The sequence below is a fragment of the Loxodonta africana genome, chromosome 3, assembly GCF_030014295.1.
Source record: "Loxodonta africana isolate mLoxAfr1 chromosome 3, mLoxAfr1.hap2, whole genome shotgun sequence".
NCBI lineage: Eukaryota > Metazoa > Chordata > Mammalia > Proboscidea > Elephantidae > Loxodonta > Loxodonta africana.
In genome coordinates this window covers 61,765,749-61,789,578 of record NC_087344.1, presented here as the reverse complement: position 1 = coordinate 61,789,578, position 23,830 = coordinate 61,765,749, and the positions used below count along the sequence as shown (strand labels likewise).

At 53.0% G+C, this 23,830-nt stretch overlaps 1 protein-coding gene across 4 annotated transcripts in view; it reads right to left on the bottom strand.

Annotated features, from left to right (window-relative positions):
- Positions 1–18,243, bottom strand: part of RPS6KA1 (ribosomal protein S6 kinase A1) — a 40,449-nt gene extending 22,206 nt beyond the window's left edge. The window contains exons 1-4 of one of the 4 annotated variants that reach the window (XM_064281537.1): positions 18,144–18,243; positions 11,227–11,271; positions 1,352–1,468; positions 1,088–1,169 (exon numbers count right to left, since the gene is read on the bottom strand). In XM_064281537.1, the coding sequence (XP_064137607.1) occupies positions 1,088–1,169; positions 1,352–1,468; positions 11,227–11,271; positions 18,144–18,206 (307 nt within the window). In that variant the 5' untranslated portion in view covers positions 18,207–18,243. Of the gene's footprint in view, positions 1–1,087; positions 1,170–1,351; positions 1,469–2,288; positions 2,484–4,482; positions 4,623–11,226; positions 11,272–18,143 lie in introns of those variants that run through there. The other 3 variants (XM_064281538.1, XM_064281539.1, XM_064281535.1) reach the window with 3 other exon arrangements.
- Positions 18,244–23,830: the final 5,587 nt, after the last annotated feature.

Here is a 23,830-nt window from a genome sequence, read left to right as displayed (position 1 = left end):
AGCCACTCTCCAAACCCTGGCTAAGAAGGACCCTCTTTTCTACTTGTTCTTCCAGGTCTGAGCTCCCGGAGCTTCCTCCCCAGGGCTTGTGGGCACACTCAATCTTCAGGTTTCTTCCTTTGCTCTTATTCTGTGTCTGGCTCCTTGGTTTGCTTCCTGTCCCTGCCCCTTATGCAAGGTCCAGGGATGGGCCCTTGGCCCCCTGCACATCTCTCCAGTCTGACGGTCTTTTAGCTTCTCCTGCCCAGCCTAGGAGGCCTTCCCGGGCAGGGACCAAATGTCTTCATCTTTCTCCTTCCCTGTGGCTCCCACCATCCCTCCTGGGGAATGACTCCCATCCCTACCTCAGGTTGGCCCAGAGGCACCAAAGCTACCAACACTCCAGACAGCCCTTCATGGGCCACATGATCCATAACATCTCTAAGGCCTCCTATTGCCCCCACTTCACTTGGTCAGCAGCCACACTGGTTCCCGAACCAATCAAAGAGTCAATGTCCAGCCCAAAGCCCTCCACCAACCACCCGCACACCCCTTGTAAGTCCTCAAAATGCTAGACTTTGGCTCATGCTCCCTCTGAACCCCTGTGCCATCCATCTCCATGGCCCTGCCTCAACCTCACCTTCTCTTGGCCCACCTGGCTCCCTGGGTTCCTGCCTCTTCTCTCATGCCCTTCTCCTCCAATGAGTCCAGAGAGGTCTCCCCAAATTTTACTGACAGTTAGAACACCTCTGCCTAACCATATTAGAGGGCCCCCACCACACCACAAACACATTGCATTTGCCCCACTACCTTCTTCTAGACAACCACCTTCAGCCTTAGCCATTGGCATGTGGCTTCATTAGTGATGGCGGGGATCAGGTGGAGGGTTAACGGCTTGAAATCTTTTCTTCTAAGTAGACCCTGTCTTCCCCATCAGGTGGGGTGGGATGGCAGGCAGCTGAGAGTAGGCCAGTTTCTCCTCCCTCAGACTAGGTGCTCCTGAGAATAGGGCTACCTCTCCCATCAGACCAAAGGCCCTGAGGACTAGGCTGTCTCCATCAACCCTGTGCCCAGCCTGGGCTTGCATGGGGAGGTGCTCCCCACTCACCTTTCAGTGTTGCCTTCTTCAGTACCTTCATAGCATATAGATGTCCGCTATCAGGTCGGGTGACCTTCCTTACCAGGAAGACCTGGGAAGGCAGTGGGAGAAAAGCCCATCAACCCTTGCCCCTGATCCCTTGAGCACAAAGGTGACCCCTCACCCCAGTGACCCCAGAAGTTACTCTTCTCACTCTGGGCTCTGAGGTGACCCCTCACCTCCCACCTCTGACATGGCCAGTGCTGCCCTCCCAGCTGTGGGCTCAGAACTTACTTTGCCAAAGGATCCCTGGCCCAGAACCTTGAGGAGCTCGAAATGGGATGGGTCAGCCTTCTCAGAGCCAGCCTTGACATGGTGTGTGATGGAGATCTCCTTGAGGATGCCCTCATCCTGGTGGGGAGACAGAGTCGGTGAGCATGGAGGCACCGTCCCCCAAATCCAAGTCCATTCCCAGCAGATTTCACCAGACAGGGCCGCACAGGCCTGACCAGACAGCCACCCTAATACAGTCAGCCTCCAGTTCACCGAACCAAAAAGGGCCTCAAAGGTCAGAGAGGGTCAAACCACCAAGGTGTTCCTGTTTTCTTGCTGCTCTGGCCTGGGATGCCCAGGCATGGGCAGGAGGGAATCCCCCAACCCCAGGCTCTGGCTGAGGCCCGTAGTAGGCCTGCCCCAGGCCCTCCCTGTGGGGCTCCCCTCCCCCTGCTGCAAAGGTTTTTGGTTTTACCACAATAGGAAGTAGGGTTTGTTCTCATAGTGGGGAGGTGGAGTTGAGCCTTTGTTCCTGATCAGGATGGGAAACGGGGGGATCCCTCTGGCAGGTAGGACAGGGCTGAAGTACACAGAGACCTAAGCGTCATCTGGGACTCTACCACCAACCCAGTAAGTGCCAACATGGGGCGGTTGGGAGTTAACGCCAGACTCAATGCCCTCCCTCCCAAACTTCCCTCATACAAGCCTATGAGAAGCCCCTTGCCAGGTCCTGGCTATTCTAGGACCCCTCTTCCCTTCCTCCAACCTACTACCATTGCCCTAGAGCCCTGAAGCGCCTCTTCACTTTCCCAGGAAGCAACTCTGGGCAGGGTTCAGCCATCCAACACAGCCAGGCCTGGGCTAGGACAGTCCAAAGCCAGCTTAGGCCAAACTGGCTGCCTAGGCACCTGCTCCCAGGGCCATAGCTGGGCAGGGCCAGACATCTGGACATACTCACCGAGTCCCGCCGGGGGCCAGAGCCAGGGCCTGAGGCAGGCAGCGAGGTCTGGCTGATCCTGGGCCGCTGCTTCCTGGGCAGCCAGGGGAGCAGGGCCCAAAGCCGCAGACGGGGCGACTTGGGATCCTGCTCCATTCGCCCGGCAGGGCCGTGGCACCATGGCAGGAGCAGGCAGAGTCGGGGCTGCCGCGGAGGTGGCCAGGCTCAAGGCGGATGTGCAGGGTGAGGGCGGGGGCTGGGCCTGGCCCAGGACCGCCAATCATTCAGGGCCTGTGGTTTCCCAGCTCCAGGCCTATACCCTCACCCTGTTCCCTTCCTCTCTCTCTTCTCCCCTCCCCAATGCCTGAGGGCTGCCCTCTGGCCCTCCTCCCACCCTCCCTGTTGGGCCTGTAAAGCGAAAGGCCCAGGCCAACCCATCTGCTGAGGAGTAGATAGGCACCCATCAGGCAGAGGTGAAGATATGCACTCATCAGGAGAGACAGAGACAGGAACTCTACAGCAGAGGCACGTGGAGGCAGATAAAGGGAGATACCCAAGAGACAGGGGCACGCACCCAAGAGGTGGAGAGAGATAAAGACAGGCATTCAACAGGCAGAGATGGACTAGGACATGTACTCAACAGGCAGAGACAGAAGGAGACTCATACTCAGCAGGAGGAGGCAGGAGGAAACACATACCCAACAGGTGGACACAGACAGGGACACGTACCCAAAAGGCACAGACAGAAAGGGGCACATGCAGAGGCAGATGGGGAAATATCCAATAGACAGAGGCAGATGGGGACACATATCCCACAGGTGGAGACAGACAGGAACATGAACCCAAGAAGTGGAGCTGGATGGGGACTCATAACCAACAGGCAGAGGCAGATGGGGACTCGTACCCAACTGGGAAATGGATAGCGACACACACCCAACAGGCAGAGGGGCAGATGGGGACTTGTACCCAACAGATGGAGACAGACAGGGACTTTCACCCAAGAGGCAGAGGCCGATGGGAACTTGTATCTAACAGGCAAGACAGATGTAGACATGTACCCAACAGGCAAAGACAGCTGGGACACATACCCAAGAGGCTGAGAAAGAGGAGTTCCTGTATCCAACAGGCAGAGACAGAAGGTGACACGAGCCCAACAGGAAGAGACAAATGGGAACATGTATCTGATAGGTAAAGACAGACACAGGAACTCAATAGTTGAGGCAGACAGGTAGCAGACAGAGACAGTCAGAGTCAGTTAGGCCCAAGTAGACTGTCAGGCGCCCAGAGCAGATGAATGTGACAGCGAACAGACAGGCAACAAGGCAGGGATCCCTAGGAAAGGGGGTCAGACCTTTCTGAGGGGCTGGAGGGTAGAATTCTGGGTTCTCGTTGGTTTGTCTAGGGAGGAGGAAGGGTAAGGAGATATAACAGTAAACCCCCACGACTCAGGAGAGTAGCCCAGTATTCATGGCAGACCCAACAATGAGGTTTTCCGTTTCCCTCAGATTTTCTTCCTACGCCAGAGCCTGAGGAGGTCCAGGACTAAGACAGTGGGCTGAGAGACCATCTCCTGATGTCATCTGATGACTTTGACTCTGACCCAAAATATCCCAAAAACCATTATCTCCATTTTGAGAACAAGAAACTGAGGCCCAGAGAAGGACAGTGACTCACCCAGACTCAAAACGAGCCAAGCGGCAGAGTCGGCTTGAACCCAAGTCCCTCCCCTGGTTTCTGCCTGGCCTTTAGTGCCAGGAAAGGGTGGGCAGGTAAGTCAGCCAGAGCCACTTCCTGCCCACCCCAGCCTGCCCCCACCCTCACCATTAGGATCAGCCTGGGGACTTCCCACTCTAGGTCCTGAGCCTCAGAGACACAGCCCCATCTTCAGAGGACTCTCCCTGACAGATGGGGGAGTGGGTGTAGCAGCCACTGAAAGCTGCAGGCTAATCGGGCCCCTGAGTATAAACCCCTGGAGGGACAGGCAGAAAGCCTGGCTCAGAGAGAGGCGGGGGTGGGCCAAGAAAACAGCAATGCCTGCTAACCCCACTCTAAGATCTGAGCTTCCACCTCATCTGTCTGCCTCTGACTGAGAACACTCTCTGGGGGCAGAGGCAGCCACCCAGAAACCCCAGGGGACATAGCCACCCCCAAACCCAGTCCTCGCCCAGAGTTGTCGTGACAGACACTGTTGGAGGCAGGCCACCTCTCTGCTCACCTTTCTGGGACAGGGAACTGAGTCTCCCTCAAACCTGGGGAAGTCTGCCGGGGTCTGCATGGTGGGGCTCAAGCTGGTGGCCAGAGGGCCCCGTTACTCCCCTTACTTCTGCTTTTTTAGCCTTACCAGCCCAGAAGGCAGGGTCCATGGCCTCCCTCCTTCTCACTTCCCCCTCTGCTGGGAGGAGGGACAGAAGACGGGTCAGGCTCCCTGCCAAGGTGGGGATAGTGCAGACCCTAAACCCAAAGCCCCAAGGATGACTCGGGGATGCACCTCACTTGTCTCCCCGAAGGGGGAGACAGGATCACAGAAGTCACATAGAGATAACGCCGGGACACAGTAGACATCCCAGCACCCCCAAGAGGGGTCTGAGAGAATGGGAACAGAAATCAGCAAGGCCACAGCCTTGAACTACATAGCTCAGCACTTAGTTGGTCCAACTCCCGAGGACACTCCCTCCCCCACAGCAACCTTCATGGCTAGGCTCACCCGAAACATCAGCCCACAGAGCAAGCACCATACTCAGCCCTGCCCCTGCTCAGAGGCCCCATTCTCCAAGCCCTTCCTGAAGAAGCCTGCCAGTCTAAGACCCTGGGATGGACAATGGGGCAGAAGCCCCTAGACAAGCACCCTGGCTGCCCACTGGACAACTCAACACAGAGGTCTAGGTGGAGGAACAGGTGGCTGTGGGATAGGGGTGGACCAGGCCCTGCCCTTACCACGTGGCTCCACCTCCTCACTCATACCAGTACACCCACAGGAACTGACACCAGCGCGCACAGACACACACTCAGGCTGACGGCTGGAAACCATTTCCACAGACATCCCCTATGTGGAAATCCACACCCCCACGTACACACAGACTTCCCCTTCCCAGCTCTCGCAGGGCCTCCAATAACAACATTCTCTGACAGGTGGCGTCCTGGCGGGGGTTGTGAAAGATGTTCCCCTTAACTGAGGCCTCTCATTGCCACCCAGAGTCCTCAGGCCAGGACTTGGGGGCCAGGGCAGCCCTGAGAGCCTTAGAACGTCTGGTCGGTCCAGCAACAGAGGAGGGGCCGGTGCCAGCTTGGCCTCTCCCCCAGCCCGCCCCCTAGAAGCAGAGGAAGAACTTCTATGGCCAGCACACTACAGGAACGGGCAACAGGAAGGAAACAGTTTCAGAACTGCCTTCACAGAAGGATGTTTGGAGGGGCTGTGCGGCCTCTGGTGATGGGAGGGGGAGGACAGGCACCAGCCCACATCCCCTTGGTTCCGGACCCTTTCTCCCCTCATAGACACTTCCTCTTTATTTACTTCCTCCCACACAGCAGCTGGGAGAGAAGCCCAGAGCCCCCTAGCCTGATCCCTGGCCACCAAGGCCCCCACCCTGGGCCTCCCTCCACCAGCTGCAGCTCAAGCCCACCTGCCTGCCCCTGGCTCTAATGGACACCAACAGCCCCTTCCCTAGCTGGCAGCATCTACATGGCCTCCTAGACATGGGCCCCTCTGGTGGGACAGATGTCCCCAGATACATCTCCCAGCATACTTCTGGGCAGGTGAGGAGGAGTCCCTAGTCCCAGGCCTCCTTGAGTGGGGAGGTGGCCTCAGGCCCTAGGCCAGGACTGGCTTATAGTAACGAGGGGAACTGTACTTTCTATCAGTTAAGCGCTTCTCGCATGCAGCCATTCTTTCCTGCAATCTTTGATGATGTGGGTTCTGCGAGGCCCTAGCACTGGAGCTGAGATCCTGGGTCTCAGCTCCCGGGGAGGTATCTGTCATCTCCATTTCAAAGATAAGGACACTAGACTCAGAGACAGTGACTTGCCCAAGTTCACACTGCTAGAAAAGGATAGTGCGAAGAGCAAATTCAAAGTCTGTCTGCTTCCAAAGCCCCCACTTAAGAATTTCGTTGTCACCCTCCCAGCAAGGCCAGCCTGGCCCCTCTCTGCACATCACTCACACTGCTGGCTCCTACTCTGTCCCAGGCCAGAGGTGGACACCAGGAGGCAGAAATGTTAAGGTAGACCCTAGCCTTGTCCTCAGAGAGCTCCTGAAAATAAATGCCAGCTGCTGTGGAGTCGGTTCTGACTCATGGCGACCCATGTGTGTCAGAGTAGAACTACGCCTCACAGGATTTTCAGTGGCTGATTTTTTGGAAGTAGATCACCAGGAATGTCTTCTGAGGTGCCTCTGGGTAGACCTGAACCATCAACTCTTCAGTTAGCAGCCAAGCATGTTAACTGTTTGCATCACCCAGGGACTCTCCAAAAATGAATAATAAAAAAAAAAAAACCCAAACCCAGTGCCGTCGAGTCGATTCTGACTTGATACTAAAACACAAATGTCCTGTGACAGAAATGTAATCAGGGTGCTGTGGGTACCCAGAGGTGTCTGCAGTCCAGCTGGGTCCTGAGCGCCAACAGGTGTTGGGCAGGAAGGAAGACACTCCAGCTAGAAAGAGCAGCATGAGCAAAAGGCCTGAAGTCAGGAGTAAAGGATGGCAAGTCAAGAAGAGCTCCAGGCAAATCTCTTTGCCTACCTGAGCCTCAGTTTCCTCTTTTGTAAGACATAGGTTAAAAGTACATGTTCCACCCTCAGTCGGCTGTTTCTAGAAGCAAATTGGGCTACAGAGACAAAGGGACATTATAAACACAAACTCTCCCTGGTTTACTGAGCAGTCCTACTGCTGCAGGGTCTCCCCTAGGCAGGCTACAGGGTCAGAGCCCAGCCACAGAGCCCCAGGTGCTGGGAGGGTGGGCTAGGCCTGCCCTAGCCAGCCCAGGGGAAGACCCCTAACACCTGAGGCTGCCTGAGGCTCCCTGAAGTCCACTGTCACATCCTGCCTGAGCTCAGGCCAGGGGAGCATGAGGGATCCGGGAGGGATCAGGGTTTCATAAACAGGAAGAGAGGAGAGGAGGGGGGAGATAATCAGCTCTCAGAATAGACCTGCAAGCACTTCAAAGGGGTCTAGCTCTGGAGACAGCCGGGGGAGGGGACCTGGGGTACCCAGTCCACCCACAGGAAGACAGGGAGGGTGAATGGAGCCCAGGGTGTCCAAGGATATCAGGTGTGCCCAGGGTGCTGAAGGGATCTGGGGAACTCTCACTCTGGACCTACTGTCTACAGTATCGCTGCTAAAACCCAAACAAATAAAATAAACAAGCATTAAACACCTACACTGTACCAAAAACTCTGTTGCATGCTTTCTTTCACTTGCATCACATTCTCTCCTCAGCTGGCCCTGAGAGGTGGGCTCTAGTCTCCTTTTGCAGGAAGGGAATCTAAGTCTCAGAGGGGCCAGTCACCCACCTAACATCACAAAGCAGACAAGATATGGAGGCAGGATTTGAACTCAGAATGCTTGACTCCCAAGTCCCCCTCCCTGACTCTCCTCCACCTGGAGGCCCTACCTTCTTCTCCCACTGCCCAAGTCCTGCCTATCTTTCCAGGCCCAGTAAATACTGGCTCTGCAGGAAAGGTAGCAGGATGGGCTCAGCCCATCCCAACTCTTCCTCCTCTGTTACACTTAGTAGTGACCGTATGTTGGGCCCACGCTCAGCCCCATGCTCAGATGTCGCCAGCTGGGTTCCCCGGGACTTGCTTGTGTTATCACCCCACTAAGAGATGTGGACACCTGGAAGATGACACACCTCTGTCCTTGGCCCCAGAGCCCGGCACAGGACCTGGCATGGAATGGAGGCTCCATGAGCCCACAGCTGTGTTCTTCGCCAAAAGAATGCCCACCACACAACTTTCCTGTCTCCCCAAGACTGGGTATTCTCTGAGGGTAGGGGATGTTGACTTCATTTTGAGGTTCCCCAGTGCCACAGGAGGGTGCACTGAATGTCCGATGAAATAAAAGATAAACTGGCCAGCTGCCAGTTCTGTCCCCTGCACAAAGTGGTAAGGTCCCAACCACGGACTGAGCGCCCCCTAGTGTGTTAAGCCCAGAACTGAGCACTGGGGATACTGGTGGCTGGGGCAGGAGAGGAGATGGACGAGCAGGTACCTAGAACTGGTGGCACTTGGAGTCACAGGGACCCAATGCTCCTTCTTTCCAGCACTCAGGGTTCCCTGGGCTGGGAGGAGCGGGGGCTCTGAGGTCAAGAAGACCTATGCTCAGTCCTGACTCTATCACCAAGCTACGTGACCTTGGGTCACAATTTTCTAATCTGTAAGATGGGGATAATAATGATCTCTAGCCCTGAGGTAAGGAGCCCAGGTAGCACAATGGTTAAGCACTCAGCTGCTAATGGAAAGACTGGTGGTTTGAACTCACCCAGCCACTCCACAGAAGAAAGACCTGGCAATCTGCTCCCATAAAGTTTACAGCCTAGAAATCCCTATGGGGTTTCAGGGGACATCTGGGTCAACTGACATTACAAAGTTTATTAAGAAAATGTTCTGCATCCCACTTTGGTGAGTGGCATCTGGGGTCTTAAAAGTTAGCAAGCAGCCATCTAAGATGCATCAATTGGTCCCAACCCACCTGGAGCAAAGTAAAATGAAGAACACCAAAGACACAAGGAAAATATTAGCCCAAGAGACAGAAAGGGCCACATAAACCAGAGACTCCCTCAGCCTGAGACAGGAAGAACTAGATGGTGCCTGGCTACCACCAGTGACCGCCCTGACAGGGAACACAACAGAGTCCCTGACGGAGCAGGAGAAAAGTGGGGTACAGAACTCATATTCTAGTAAAAAGACCAGACTTGATGGTCTGACTGAGGCTGGAGGGACCCCAGAGGACATGGCCCCTGGACTCTCTGTTAGCTCAAAACTAAAACCATTCCCGAAGCCAACACTTCAGATAAAGATTAGACTGTACTATAAGACAGAAAATGATACTAGCGAGGAGTGAGCTTCTTAGCTCAAGTAGCACATAAGACTAAGCGAGCAACTCCTGTCCAGAGGGGAGATGAGAAGGCAGACGGGGACAGGAGCTGGTTGAATGGACATGGGAAATACAGGGTGGAGAGGAGTACATTGTCACATTGCAGGGAGAGCAACTAGGGTCACATAACAATGTACGTATAAGCTTTTGTGTGAGAAACTGACTTGAATTGCAAACTTTCACTTAAAGCACACACACAAAAAAGAAACCCCTAAGGGGTAGTTCTGTTCTGCCACATGGGTGACTATGAGTTGAAATAGACTCAGTAGCACCTAACAACAACAGTAAGCCTCTGAGGTTGTGAGAATTAAACGCAGATCTCCTGGGGTGGTGCCAGGCATGGGGTAAGCTCGTTCTCCTCTTTAATGTGGCATTCAAGGCTCTCCTCATCCCATACATCTCCAGCCTTGTCTCCCTTCCCACTGCAGGACCTTCTGCTGCAGACAGGAGTCATAGGCTTGAGATCAAATGTAGTTATCTGCCTAAGCAAGTTCCCACCCCTCTCCCAGCCAGCCCCTCCAGCTTTCAAGATTAGAAGCTGTGCTCACCACCAGCTCCTCTGCAACCTCCAGAACCTCAGCCCCAAGACCAGATCATCCTGGTTCTTCACCAGGGAGGTACAGTCCCTTCATTCTGTTGCTAGGCAACTAGCGGCAGCTACTTTGTGCTCAGATACTTCAGATATGTGGCCGAGAAGACATGCCAAGGGGCCCAGTCCACACCACTTAGCCTGGCCTCTGCTGGTCCAAGGTTGCCACAGCAACCAAGAGAGGCATGGTGGGAGCCCATTTCTCTCACCTTGTCCAACCCCACCCAGCTCAGTTCCCTTATCTTAGGTGGCTGAGTCAAAGCAAGCAGCAGTGCTGGTCCATCTCAAAGGTCCTATTTACGGCAGGCCCAGTGCCCAGAAAGACCCAGGCTGAAGGGTGGGGTCACTGGCAGGAGGTGGAGCTGAGCAATATACCAGACATTCACGTGGCTGGTGCTGAAGCCAGTGTGGGCCAGGCAGGTACTACCTTAAACATCCTTCACATCACTCCCGTGTAGACACCGCTATTCCCAGTTTATAAATGAGGAAACAAAGACTCAGAAAGGAGAAGAGCTTCTGGTCACATGGTGAGGGCAGAGCCAGGATTTGAACCCAGGTCTGCTCCAGTGAGACCATGCTCTGTCCTTACCTAGGTGACTTTCAGAGCCCCTCCACAGCTAGCATCTTCTGTGGCTCATAGCTACCATGTGAACTGGGTGTGGTCTTTCTCAGAGAGGAGACAAGGGACAAGAGACCCACCCAAGGTCACACAACTATCACTCAACCTCTGGAGCTTTTGCCAACACACAAAACCAGCAACAAGGGTTGAAGGGCTAAAGGGAGGAGGCCAGGGGAAACAGAGGTAGCTGGGGTGAGGACCACAAATCCAGATTTGGAGTGGGGAGCCCTGAGAAATGGCTGGGCCCTGGTTAGACCTGAGAGGCCACCACATTCCTTCCAGCACCACCATGCCCAGATGCTTCCAGGCCCAGCTGTACCAAGGAGCAAGGGCAGATCCTACCTGATCCTCTCCCATCACTGAGGCCCAGCCTCCCCGCCCTCACACTGAGCGCGAGCAGAATGAGTAACTACACTGAGGAAGTATCTGGCCTGGTTGATAAGTAACCAGCCTGAATTCTGTTCCCAACACTTTCTGGCCTGCAGTTTCTTCATCTAACAAACTAGAAAGCTGGAGCAAATGATCTTTCTGCACAGGGTTGCCACAAGGATTAGGTGGGATCCAAAAACAAAGGACCCTCTGTCCAGGGCCTCCTCCGAGCCCTGCAAACGCTGTCCCCTCACCCAGTCCCTGGCTTGGGCCACTGGCCCCAGTCCTCACCTTAGATGGCTGAAGTCCAGCTTCTTCCCCTGAGGCCTGGCCATTCTGAAAAAGAGAAGGGGGACAGAGGGAGCACTGTCAGAACTTACCAGCTTGGAATCGAGCAAAGAGACTCCATGTGGCACCCCCACCCTTGGCAGTTCCCAGTGGCCAGGGAGGCCATAGAGGAGGGACAGGAGTTCTGGGTGGACATCCCCTCCATTTCCACTTCCTGTGGGGTAGAAGCAGGGGTGGTGTAAGTCCTCTTGCAATAGCTCCTCACAGCTCAGATGAAGCATTCCCCAGGGGCCCAACACTCCCTCTCTTATGCTCTCTGCCCAGCAAACACCTCATCTTTGAAGACTCCGCTTAAATATCACCTCTTCCCAGTGAGAAGGAAGAGTCACGTGTGGTTCCAAGCTTTTCCAGAGACGAACCGTGGCCTTGTGCAATCTATTCAACCATAAGAGGTCTCAGTTTCCCAATCCGTAATATGGGAGTAATTACACACCCATCCCAGAGTTGCTGCAAAGGTGGAAGGAGACAAAGTAAGGAAAAGTGCCCAGCCCAGAGACAGTGGCTATCCTTGCCCTGACCCACTCTGGGACCCCACCCCTCCCCTTGTCAGGCAGAATTACTGCTGCCTCCACTATGCCCCTGACTCCTTCACTGTACCATGTGTCACACTGCAGGGACTATTTACACACAGGCCTGTCCTTCCCAATAAATGGGAGTCCTAGGAGATCAGAGATTAAGGCGTGATGCTAACAGCTGCTCTCTTCCGAGTCGCTGCCACTTGTCAGGCACTGGACTTGGAGCTTCACAACTGTGGCACCTCATGATAGCCCTGGAAGGTAGGTCCTGGCACCACTTGACAGAGGAGGAAACTGAGGCTCAGAGGGGCCTAGTTGTGTGCCTAAGGTCACACAATTGGTAAGTAAGGATTTAAAATCTGGTTTCTCTGGTCCCCAACCCAGTACCCAGTGCCGTCGAGTCGTACCCAGGAGGTGCTCAAAACAGATCTGCTTCAGTCCCTGGGTGTTGCAAATGGTTAATACGCTGAGCAGTTAATCAAAAGACTGGAAGTTCAAGTCCACCCAGAGGCATCCTGGAAAAAAGGCCTAGTGATCTACTGTGTGTCAGAAAAACTGGCCATTGAAAACCCTCTGGAGCCAGTTCTACTCTGGAACCCATGGAGTTGCCATGAGCTGGAGATCAACTCCACGACAATAGGTAAATGTCAGGAAAAGCAGAGAAAATGAACATCATTTGGAGAGGCTAAGAGTTTCAAAGAAATTAGAGCTACTGAAGAGCAGCCCACACTCCAGGCAGGAGAGCTTCCTTCAGGGAGAAGTGGGCACTAGAGCCCACCCCTGGGCAGACCTGCTTCTTCCTGTCCCCAGACTTTGCCTTCAGGTGGGCATTATACACCCTTGGGTGCACCAAAACCCAGCCCATCCCTTTCCTGTGTGATGCAATGTGAGTAACCTACCCTCTCTGGGCCTTTGGAAGCTGAAAGGAGCTGTCCTCATTTCTCCTGGCACAGTTAGAGTGTGGTGAGGCAGATAAAAGGTTCCCAAAGGCTGGCAAGCCCTAGCCTGGGGCAGGTCAGGACCTTGGAGCCAGGATCTGCGTCCACAGGGCAGCTGTAGCCTTGCTTGGGAGCAGCAGGCACAGCTGTGCTCTGTCCATTACATAATCTCCTTGCCCCTGGCACAGCTCCCATGCCACTCCCAGGACATCCTGCCCCCTGAGCCCCCTTAACGCCTCCTAATCCTCCCCAGGGGCCAAGTGTTCTGCAGGCCCCTCTACACACAGAGACGTACATATACCATCATCTCTCAGCACCTGGGGAGCAGGGACGGGTTGATCAGGGCCCCGGGGGGAGCAGTGATGCATTTGCAGAGTGAGTTCCACCACGGATGATCACAACAGCCTGCACACCGGCCCCCTGCCCCCAGCCTTCCCACTCCAAACCCTTATCCTTCCTAAAACTCCACGGCTCCCCACTGCCTGCAGACTAAAGTCCCAGCTCCTTAGCATGGCATTCAAGGCCGTCATCTCCAACTGCCCAGCACAATGATTAAAAACATGACCTCCTGGATTCAAATTCTGGCTTCTACCACCTGAATAACCCTGAGGAGGTTGCTTCACTTCTCAGGGCTTCAGTTTCCTCATCTGTTAAATGGGGATAAAAGTAACCTACCACATGATGGGGGAGGTGCAAGAAGTATAAGTATATACACCTGGCATGTAACTATCCCATAAACAACAGCCGTTATTATTATCAGGCCCTATTCTTGAGCTCCACCACCTGTCTGTCAGTTTGTCGTACTATGGTGGCTTATGATGCTGTGATGCTGGAAGCTGTGCCACTGAAATTTAAAATATCAGCAGGATCACCATGGTGGACAGGTTTCATTGAAGTGTCCAGACTAAGACAGACTAGGAAGAAAGGCCTGGTGATCTGCTCCCAAAAATCAGCCAATGAAAACCTTATGGATCACAACGGAACACTGTCTAGATCGCTTGCTTTGGACACGTCATCAGTGAACCACCTTGGAAGACATCATGTTTGGTGAAGTAAAGGGCCAGCAAGGCCAAGGGAGACTCTCGGTGAGATGGACTGGCACAATAGCCACAAAGATGGACTTGAACGTGCCAGCAAACATGAAGATGACACAGGACTGGGCAATATTTCATCCTGTTGGGCTTAAGATCACCACGAGTCAGAGTCCACTCCATAGCAACTATCTATTCTTGAGCTAAACCAAACCACATGAAACACTGAGCAAACCAGCTGGTTTCACATTCCTGAGTGTTTGCATTTTCCTCCCCCAAGAAAACCTTCCTGCCTTGTCACTTTGGCCAACTCCTGGTCTTTCAGGACTCAATTCAAATGCCACCTTTTCTGACCACACAGCCTCAAGGTTCTTCCTCCCTCCTCTGTGTCCCCACTGTGGCTTAACTCGGGAAGGGGCCATGGACTGCCCATCACCATCTCTCCAGAAGCCAGCTGAAGGTCCAGTATGTAGGTTGTCAGATGAAAGTTAAACGCAGCAAGGAGGCCAGGGCAGGTTCTATTACTCCTGTTTTTCAAAGGAGGCTGACAGAATTAAGGACCTCACGCAAGGTCCCTCAAGAAGCAGGTGGCAGACATGGTACATTACTCAAATCACGCGGCTTAAGTCTCAGTCCCCGATGACAGAGGAGGCGGTAGTATCCAGAAGTGTGGGCCTATCAAGCAGTCAGCACTTCCACACTGGCCTGGATGATTCAGGGGACTCCACAGGCCATTGTGGCTCAACCCCACTCCCTGAGTCTCTGGCCTGGGTGCCGTCCTCATGGAAGCCCACCCAGGGGAGATGCCTGTAAGAAGTGATGAACAAGGAATGGGCAGCCCTGGAGAAAGGACTGGGGGTACAAAGACGACCCCAGGTGAGCGTCCCCCTCAGAGCCAGGGTCCTGGGAATGCAGGGTTCATGTTCCCCTCAGACTTGGCTGCTATACAAGGTAATGGGAAGACACAGCTTTGCAGTCTCAAAGACGTGCCTCTAATCCTAGGTCTGCCAGCCATCACTTTGACCTGGAGTCTGTCCCGTTACTTATCTAAGGCTCAGTTTCTTCATCTGTACCATGAAGGTAGGGATTTTAGTCCCTCTTGTTCACAGCTGCAGCCCTGTTGCTTAGCATAGTACTTGGCACACGATAAACCTGTTGTCGTTCAGTCGATTCCGACTCATAGTGACCCTATAGGACAGAGTAGAGCTCCCCCATAGGGTTTCCAAGGAGCAGGTGGTGGATTCAAACTGCTGACTTTTTGGGTAGCAGAGGAGCTCCTAACCACTGACCCACCAGGGTTCCTGGCACATGATAAGTGCTCAATAAATATTTGATGGATGAATGCATTTGAATGAAGGGGGACAATGACAGTGACCCTGCAGAATACTGAATGAAGGTAGAGGGAAGGGTCCTTTGGCCTCTGGGAGCAAGACCCACTCTCCCTGCTCTTCCTCAGAGAGCACTGTTCATGAGGAGAGCTGCCCAGGCCCCAGACCACAGCGCCCCCTTCACAGAAGGCAGAGAGAAATTCCAGCAGGAGCCTTCCTTCCCATCAAGCAGCCCTGCCTTGGGAAGACGGAGCCAGGGCAGTGGCTGGTGAAGCAGGGCAGCAGATGGAGAAAGACAGCACGTGCCCCGCAGGCAGGAAGCAGCCTCAGGAGCTGGGTTCAGAGCCCAGGATTGGCAGCCCTGCACACTGCTGGAGGCCGGGGGCCAGGTGCCAGGGCCAGCTGGCACCACCAGACCTTTGGCCGAGGCTGGACCCAGTCCCTGTGGGGTGAGGAGAGTCTGCCAACATTCGGAGCTGCTCTTGCAGTACCTTTTACCTGGTCCAGTTTGACCCCAGCCCTTCTCCAGTCGGTGGAAGACAATGAGAGAGCTGGGTTCCAATCCTGGCTCTAACATTAACTCATAAGCCAGCTCTCTTCTCTGAGTTCAGCTGTCCCATTTGAAAATGGAGGTAATAATTCCTACCTTGAAAACTTGTAAGAATTAAAATAAAGCAACATAATGGGGTTGGTGGCATGTAGCAAAGCTCTGTAAATGGCAGGGCTGGGCCTGAGGACAAGGTTACTGCTTTCAGCAGGGCCAAAGAAGGCCCAGGTAGAATCCTCACCCACATTTCCAATGGCTTTACTCCACCCGAACTGCACCCTGGACCAGGCCCTGCCTCCCAGCAGCCCATTTTCAGCAGCATCACAGGAAGGGTAGCCCAGATTCCAGGGCTCTGCCAAACACTCCTGCTAGCCCCTTGCCTGCCTCCTTCCTGGCCAGAAGCTGCCAGGAGCCAGAGGCAGCGCCTGTACCTGCAGGTCAGACCGCTGTATCACTTACATGTCACCTGGTCTAAGAACAGCAAGGCCCTGTTCTCCAGTGAGAACAGCCCAACCCTCGCCCTGGCTGCCCCATGGCTCCTGTTACCCAAACAATAACACCCAGTCACCTGGCACCTCCATGGGAGGGAGGGGAAGGACAGGCAGCTGTGCCTGGGGCCCTGAACCCTCTTAGGCCCAGGAAGCAGAGGCTGGAACCCAGCCCTCACCACCAGAGAAAACAGGCCCAGAGAGGCTGAGGACTGACCAAGGGTTGCACAGTTTCCAAGGTGAAGCTCCTGGAGAAATCCCAGCCCGGCAATCTTAGGAAATAAGCTAGTCTTCTTTCACGGGATTCAGGTGCGGTAGTACTCAAAACTGAGTCGTTTCCTTTAAATCTGGCCCCCTGGTGAAGCTGGACCCTGCCCCGAGATCCCCCAGATCCCCAAAGGGAAGCAGGAAGTGGTGCCCTAGGCTGGATGGCTTCCCTGCCTACCAGCATAACCCAAGGGAAGTCCTTGGGTTATGTCCCTCCCGGCCTCTCCCAGTTCCACCTCTCTCCTGGGAGGCCTAGGTCATAGAGGTGTGCCTGGGCAAACTGATCCACCTCTGAGTGGCACCTCCTAGGCCCTTGCACCCCAGCCCCAGCAGGGGGGAAGGTGTGGGGGAGATAGGGGCTGCAGAGGGCAGTGTTCCTCACCTCGGAGAGTGAGTCAGCTAGAGAACCTCAGAGCAGCCATGCAGGGCCTGTAAAAACCCCGTGGCAGGCATCCCAGAGCAATTTACTCCAAATTGTGCCTTCAGGTTGGTTACCTAATCCTACCTCACCCACAGTCCAATGCCCACCCTCCAATCCCCAGTTGGCCATCCCTTTAAAGGGCCAGCACACCCTGGGTGCTGGGGATGCAAAGTCTTCACCCTGACTCCAACCTGTGGCCCTGAGAGCCAGGGCACATGGGACTACCCCAAGTAAGAGAGGGCAGAGAAGGGGACTGAGGCAGAGGCCAGGGGCCTAAGCCGGAGAAAATCACCTGAGCTCCTGCACTTAGTCCAGGTCACCTTCTCCTTGTACACCAGCTTCAGACCCCAGGGAAACGGGGTCTCCTTGCCATGATGAGACTGAGGGAAAAGTTTGCAATCTGCAAGTTCAGAGGCTTGACCTTGACCCTGGGGATCGAACGGCACAGGAGCTAGCCTTCTGCCTCTTAGGGCCTGGCACCACAGACTCCTCAGAGGACGGGCAGGAGCTGTTTCTGGGAGGGACCGGGCAGGCAGAGGCCAAAGTCCCCAGGGCTCAGTCCTTTCTATATGAGGGAGCCCAAGACAGGCACCAGGGCCTCCCCCCAAAAAACAATCTTCACAAGGTCTAGGCCTTTTCCCCCCACCCTCTTCTCCACAGCCTGGGCCAGGAGACACAGCTGTCCTCTGGTCCTAGACTCGGGGCAAAGAAAGCTACAAGTCCCAGCCCCAGACAGGCTGTGTCACCTCACATTCCACAACTGGCAGGGGGCAGGAGGAGCAATCCTGCCAGGGTCAGCAGCAAAGAAGCAGGCGCTCTTGGGGGAGGAGAAGGGGGAGAAGCGGGAAAGGTCAAGACGAAGTGGGGGGGGGCGGACCCATAACTCTTGTCTCTGGGAGAATCCTAGACATCTGGCACGCCAGTCCTGCCCGCCCGAGTTAAAAGAGGAAGCCTTGACCGCTCCCGACCAATCCCGGTACGGTTTCAAGGTGAGTGCGGTGAGGGAACCCGATCTCAGCGCCCCACGGGATCCCCTCTCCTGGCTATTGGGGGGTACTTGGAGCTTGACGGAACTGCCCTCCGCGCACACACGCGCGCAAGCGTATGTACACACACACACGCGAGCGCGCGGGATAGGGGGTCGTAAGTACACACACACACACACGCGGCATGGGGGGGTGGAGCCGAAGAGTAAGCAAGAGATCCGAGGGCACTTGCGCCCTCGAGGACGCCCGCCGAGCTGCAGCGGCGCCGCGGGCCGCCCCGCCCCTGTGGGGACCTGGGTTCGACGTCCGCCGGCGCCAGTCCCCCGCCCGCTCACTCACCTCCGGGTCCAGCTGCACTAGCTCCATGAGCGGCCAGGGCTCCTTGAGCTGGGCGAGCGGCATCGCGCCGCTGCCCGGCCGCCCGCGCTCCTCCCGCGGCCCCGGCTGCGCCCCTCCCGGGTCCCCGTGTCCCCGGCTTCGCGCGCCCGAGCCCCCGCGCCCCCAGCGCCCGGGCTGGGCCGTCCACCGCCGGCGCCACCGCCGCCGTAGCCGCTGCACTCGCACTTCGACTCTCTCCGTCACCCGGCGCCGCCGCGCCCATTGGCTACCTGCTCGGGGGCGGAACCTCTGAAGCCCCGCCCCAGCCCCCGCGGAGCGGTATTCCCGGAGCGGACCCCCGCCCCCGCTGAGCGGGCAGCGCCGGCCCCGCCTCCTACAGGAGCCCCTAACCCTTGCTTTGCTCCTCCCAGAAGAGGTCCTCGTAGCTCCACCCTCCCAAACTGGAGGTGGGGGGTGACTTGTCTCCCCCACTTAGCTCGTTTGAGAATCGCTCCCCAGATGTTCTTTCTCCTTCCAGTAGGAGGGAAGCCCACCACACGCGCACACACACTCTCAAGATGTCCTGGGTCTTACCCCTGCGGTGGCTTGAAAGAAGCCTGGGCCCCGCTCCCCTCATACCCTCACCGGATGAGACCCTTGGGATCCCTCTAACCCTCCACGGGTTTCTGGCCAGAGCAGAAGCAAACACACGGCTCTCCCTGGGATCTCAGCGCCCCAGGAGGCTCCAGCTCTTTTGTCACCACCAGCAGGACCCACAGCGCCCCAGAGTGTTTCTTGATACGCATTTTTTTTGATTTGTGCTTGATTAAGTCCTATCATTTGAGGGGGCTTAGTTTTTTTGTGTGTTTTTTTTTTTTCTTTCAAGCTAGGCCTCCCAGAAATCTGTCTAGTTACAGGCCCCAGCTCTGGGCTGATTTGGGCTTGTGCTGCCTTTGAGGAGGGCAGGATTAGGCTGCCAGGATCGACCTGCACTTGGTGAGCTGAACTTGGAGTAAAAAAAGCCCAGGGAGCAGGATTCCCCCTGGAGAGAGTTAGCCTCCATCTAAAGAGGCCTTAGAGGCTCAGGTGTCTTGAGATTTATTCCCAAGTGGGGAGTGGAAGGATAGGCTTGCCGGTTTCATGGGTGTTGAAGACAGGCCAGTTATTTGCAAAGCTGTTCTAAAGCAGAGATGGAAAGGAATGTTTATCAAAATCCTCCTGCCAACCAGGCTCTGCCAACATGTGATTTTCTTGAATCCTCACCAAATCTTGACATCGAGGCTCAAAAAGGTGAAGTGACTTACCTAAGGCCACACAGCTGGACGAGAATAGGCTAGGACCTTAAAATATTAAAACGGATAAGTATTTCTCCTCAATCCAAATGCTCTCCTTACTTCATGCCTTTCCCAGGGTAGGGCCTCAGCTGTTGATCGAAATTGAGTTTTGAGTTGGAAGGACTTTGGAGCTCAACAAATCTGGGTCTGAATCCCAGTTCTGCCACCGCCTTCACACTGGGAAACTCATGTCTCTAGACCTCAGTTTCCTTATCTATGAGATAGAAATTATAATCCTGGTCTTTCAGGGATGTAGTGAAAACTAAATTTATTTTAATTCTGTAAATGTCTGTGGGCTATGTATTACGGATCATGGGCTTTCTGTAAGCCAGGCCTTCTTCTAGATGCTGGGGATATAGCAATGAACAAAACAAAGTCCCTGCTTGCATTCATTCTGATGTGAATAAATAAATAATTACAGCTAACACTAACATAGCGTTTACTATAGTCCAGGTTCTGTTCTAAGCACTTGATATGTATAAATTCGTTTAATCCTCACAACGAATTTATGAGGTAGGTGCTCCAGAGTAGAGATGTGGAACCCAAGAGCCGAGAGGTTAAGCATCTCATTCTCTGGGTCTCATGGACCCTCCAAGATCACAGAGCTAGAAAATGGCAGAGCTGGGAGACAACCCTGGTAGACTGACTGGTCCCAGAGTTCATTCTCTTGTTCACTTACTCTCCACCTCCCTGATGAATGAAGGTCAGGGATGAGCCGAAGGCAGCCCTGGACCAGAGCTGGCGGTGTTAATATTATCCAGTTCAGTCCCCTGGAAACAGTTTTCCATGTCCCAACCCCTGTTGCTCAGGGCTGAAGTTGCAATATTTGGGACATACTTAGACTACAAAAATTATTTGTTCTTTATCTGAAATTCAATTTTATCTGGGTGTCCTGTTTTGTTTTGTTTCTCACTTTAGCAACCCTACTCAGGGCTCAGAACAGATGCATACAGGTGCCCAATTCCCGGCTTATGGCTGGCCACAATTAGCTTAGACCTAGGAAATGACACTGAGACCCAGAGAATGAGGGTAAAGGGCTGGGTGACAGAAATGGAGCAGATGGTGGGAGTGGGGGAGGTGAGGGAAAAGTGGGAGTGATCTTGTCTTCAGTTGATGCCCTTCCTGGGGCCCCTGGCCCTCCTCCTTCCCCCTCTCACGGGAAAAGATTCCCTATCAAATTTATCATCTCAATTTAAGGACTGAGTAGCTGGTTGTGTAGTGGACCTATGAATAAGTTTCATTTCCTGTGGGCTGTTGGAGAGGTGGCAGGTCATGCTGGAAAGATGGGAGACCTGATAACACCTGGGCCCTGCTTGGAGAGCTTGGGCAGGTCAGCTTGCCCATCTGTAGGGAGGGATAGCAGTCCCTCAGCAGAGAACTGTAGAGATCAAGCCATAGCCTACAAAGTGCTGATGCTGCTGCAGCCTAAGCTCACACTTTGCACCACTTTCCTTTAGGCTCTAGCCAAGCTGGTGTTCCTTCAGTTCTCTTGCCACAGGGCCTTTGCACGTGCTCCTCATTGTACTTGGAACAGTCTTCCCTCTTCCTCAAGCTGGCTCACCTCCATGATCACTTCCTCCAGGCTGCCTTCCCTTGTCTCCCTGTTACACATGCCCTGTTTTTGTTGTTAGGTGCCATCAAGTCGAGTTCACTCATAGTAACCCATAGGGTTTTTTTGTTGTTGAGAATATACACAGCAAATATACACCAACTCAACAGTTTCCACAAGTACAATTCAGTGACACTGATTATATTCTTTGAGTTATGCAACAATTCTCACCCTCCTTTTCTGAGTTGTTCTTCCATTAACATAAACTCACTGTCCTCTAAGGTTTCTGTCTAATCTTTCCAGTTGCCATTGTTAATATGATCCTATATAGGTAGAACTTAAAAGAACATAATGCTGAAGGCAAATAGTTTTTCTAGTTAACCTAAACTATTTTTTGGTTTTAAGGAGACTTCAGGAGATATTTTTGGTTTAAGGTTTAAAGATTATCTCAGGGCAATAGTGTCTTAGTTATCCAGTGCTGCTATAACAGAAATACCACAAGTGGATGGCTTTAACAAACAGATTTATTTTCTCACAGTTTAGGAGGCTAGAAGTCTGAATTCAGGGAGCCGGTTCTAGGGGAAGTCTTTCTCACTAGTTGGCTGTGGAGGAAGGTCCTTGTCTTTCCTGATTGAGCAATCTTCATGTGGCTTAGCATCTCTCTTCCACCACCTCTGCTTTTCGCTTGCTTGTTTAAACTCTTTTATATCTCAAAAGAGATTGACTCACTCCACACTAATCCTGTCTGATTAACATAACAAAAACAACCAATTCCCAAATGGGATTATAACCGCCAGCCTGTTGTTGGTAGGTGCCCTCCAGTTGTCGGTTCCTACTCATAGCGACCCTATGTACAGCAGAACGAAACACAGCCTAATCCTGCACCATCCTCACAATTGTTGCAATCTTTGAGCCCACTGTTGCAGCCACTGTGTCAATCCAGCTCCTTGAGGGTCTTCCTTTTTTTCGCTGACCCTGTACTTTGCCAAGCATGATGTCCTTCTCCAGGAACTAGTCCTCCTGATAACAGGTCCAAAGTACATGAGATGAAGTCTTGCCATCCTTGCTTTCTGCATTCTGTCTGTACTTCATCCAAGACAGATTTGTTTGTTCTTCTCGTAGTCCATGGTATATTCAATATTCTTTGCCAACACCATAATTCAAAGGCATCGGTTGTCCTTCGGTCTTCCTTATTCATTGTCCAGCTTTCCCATGCATATAGGGCAATTGAAAATGTCGTGGCTTAGGTCAAGTGCACCTTAGCAACATCTTTGCATTTCAAGACTTTTCTAAAGAGGTCTTTTGCAGCAGATTTTCCCAGTGCAAAACATCATTTGATTTCTTGACTGCTGCTTCCACGGGCATTGATTGTGGATCCAGGTAAAATGCAATCCTTAACAACTTGGATATTTTCACGATTTATTATGATGTTGCTTACTGGTCCAGTAGTGAGGATTTTTTTTTTCTTATTTTTATTATGCTTTAGGTGAAAGTTTACAGAGCAAATTAGTTTCTCATTCAAAAATTTATACACAAAATGTTTCATGACATTGGTTGCAGTCCCCACAATGTGTCAGCACTCTCCCTCTTTCCCTTCCTACCCCAGGGTCCTTGTTTCCATTCATCCACTTTTCCTGTCCCTTCCCACCTTCTTGTCTTTGTTTTGGGGCAGGTGTTGCCCATTTGGTCTCCTATACTTGATTGAACTAAGAAGCACATTCCTTGTGTGTGTTATTGTTTGTTTTATAGGCCTGCCTAATCTTTTGCTGAAAAGTGAACTTCCAGAGTGGTTTCAGTTCTGAGTTAGAAGAAAGTCTAGGGGCCATAGTCTTGGGGGTTTCTCCAGTCTCTATGAGACCAGCAAGTTTGGTCTTTTTTTGTGAATTTGATCTTTTGTTCTGAATTTTTCTCCCACTCTGTCCAGGACCCTGTGTTGTAATCCCAGTTAGAGTAGTCAGTAGTGGGAGCCAGGCACCATCTAGTTCTTCTGGTCCCGGGGTCATGTTTTTGTAGGCCGTGATTCATGTGGTCCATTAGTCCTTTGGACTAATTGCTCCCCTGAGTCTTTAGTTTTTTTCACTCTCCTATGCTCCGGACTAGAAGATACAACTAGATAGTTGTATCTTAGATGACTGCTTCCAAGCTTTTAAGACTCCAGATGCTACTCACCAAAGTAGGATGTAGAACATTGTCTTTAAGAACTATGTTATGCCAGTTGATGTAGATGTCTTCCAAGCAGTTGTGAGGATTTTTGTTTTCTTTATGTTGAGGTGTAATCCATACAGAAGGATATAGTCTTTGATCTCCATCAGTAAGTGCTTCAAGTCATCTTCGCTTTCAGAAAGCAAGGTTGTGTCATCTGCATATCATAAGTTGTTAATGAGCCTTCCACCAATCCTAATGCCACATTCTTCTTTTTTAAATTTCTATTGCGCTTTAAGTGACAGTTTACAAACCAAGTCTCATACAAAAACTTATATACATCTTGCTATATACTCGTACTCGCTCTCCCTTTAATGAGACAGCACACTCCTTCCCTCCACTCTCTATTTTCATGTCCATTCAGCCAGCTTCTGACCCCCTCTGCCCTCTCATCTCTTCTCCAGACAGGAGCTGCCCACATAGTCTCATGTGTCTACTTGATCCGAGAAGCTCACTCTTCACCAGCGTCATTTTCTATCCCATAGTCCAGTCCAATCCCTGTCTGAAGAGTTGGCTTTGGGAATGGCTCCTGTCTTGAGCTAACAGAAGGTCAGGGGACCATGACCTCTGGGGTCCTTCTAGTCGCAGTCAGACCACTAAATCTGGTCTTTTTTACAAGAATT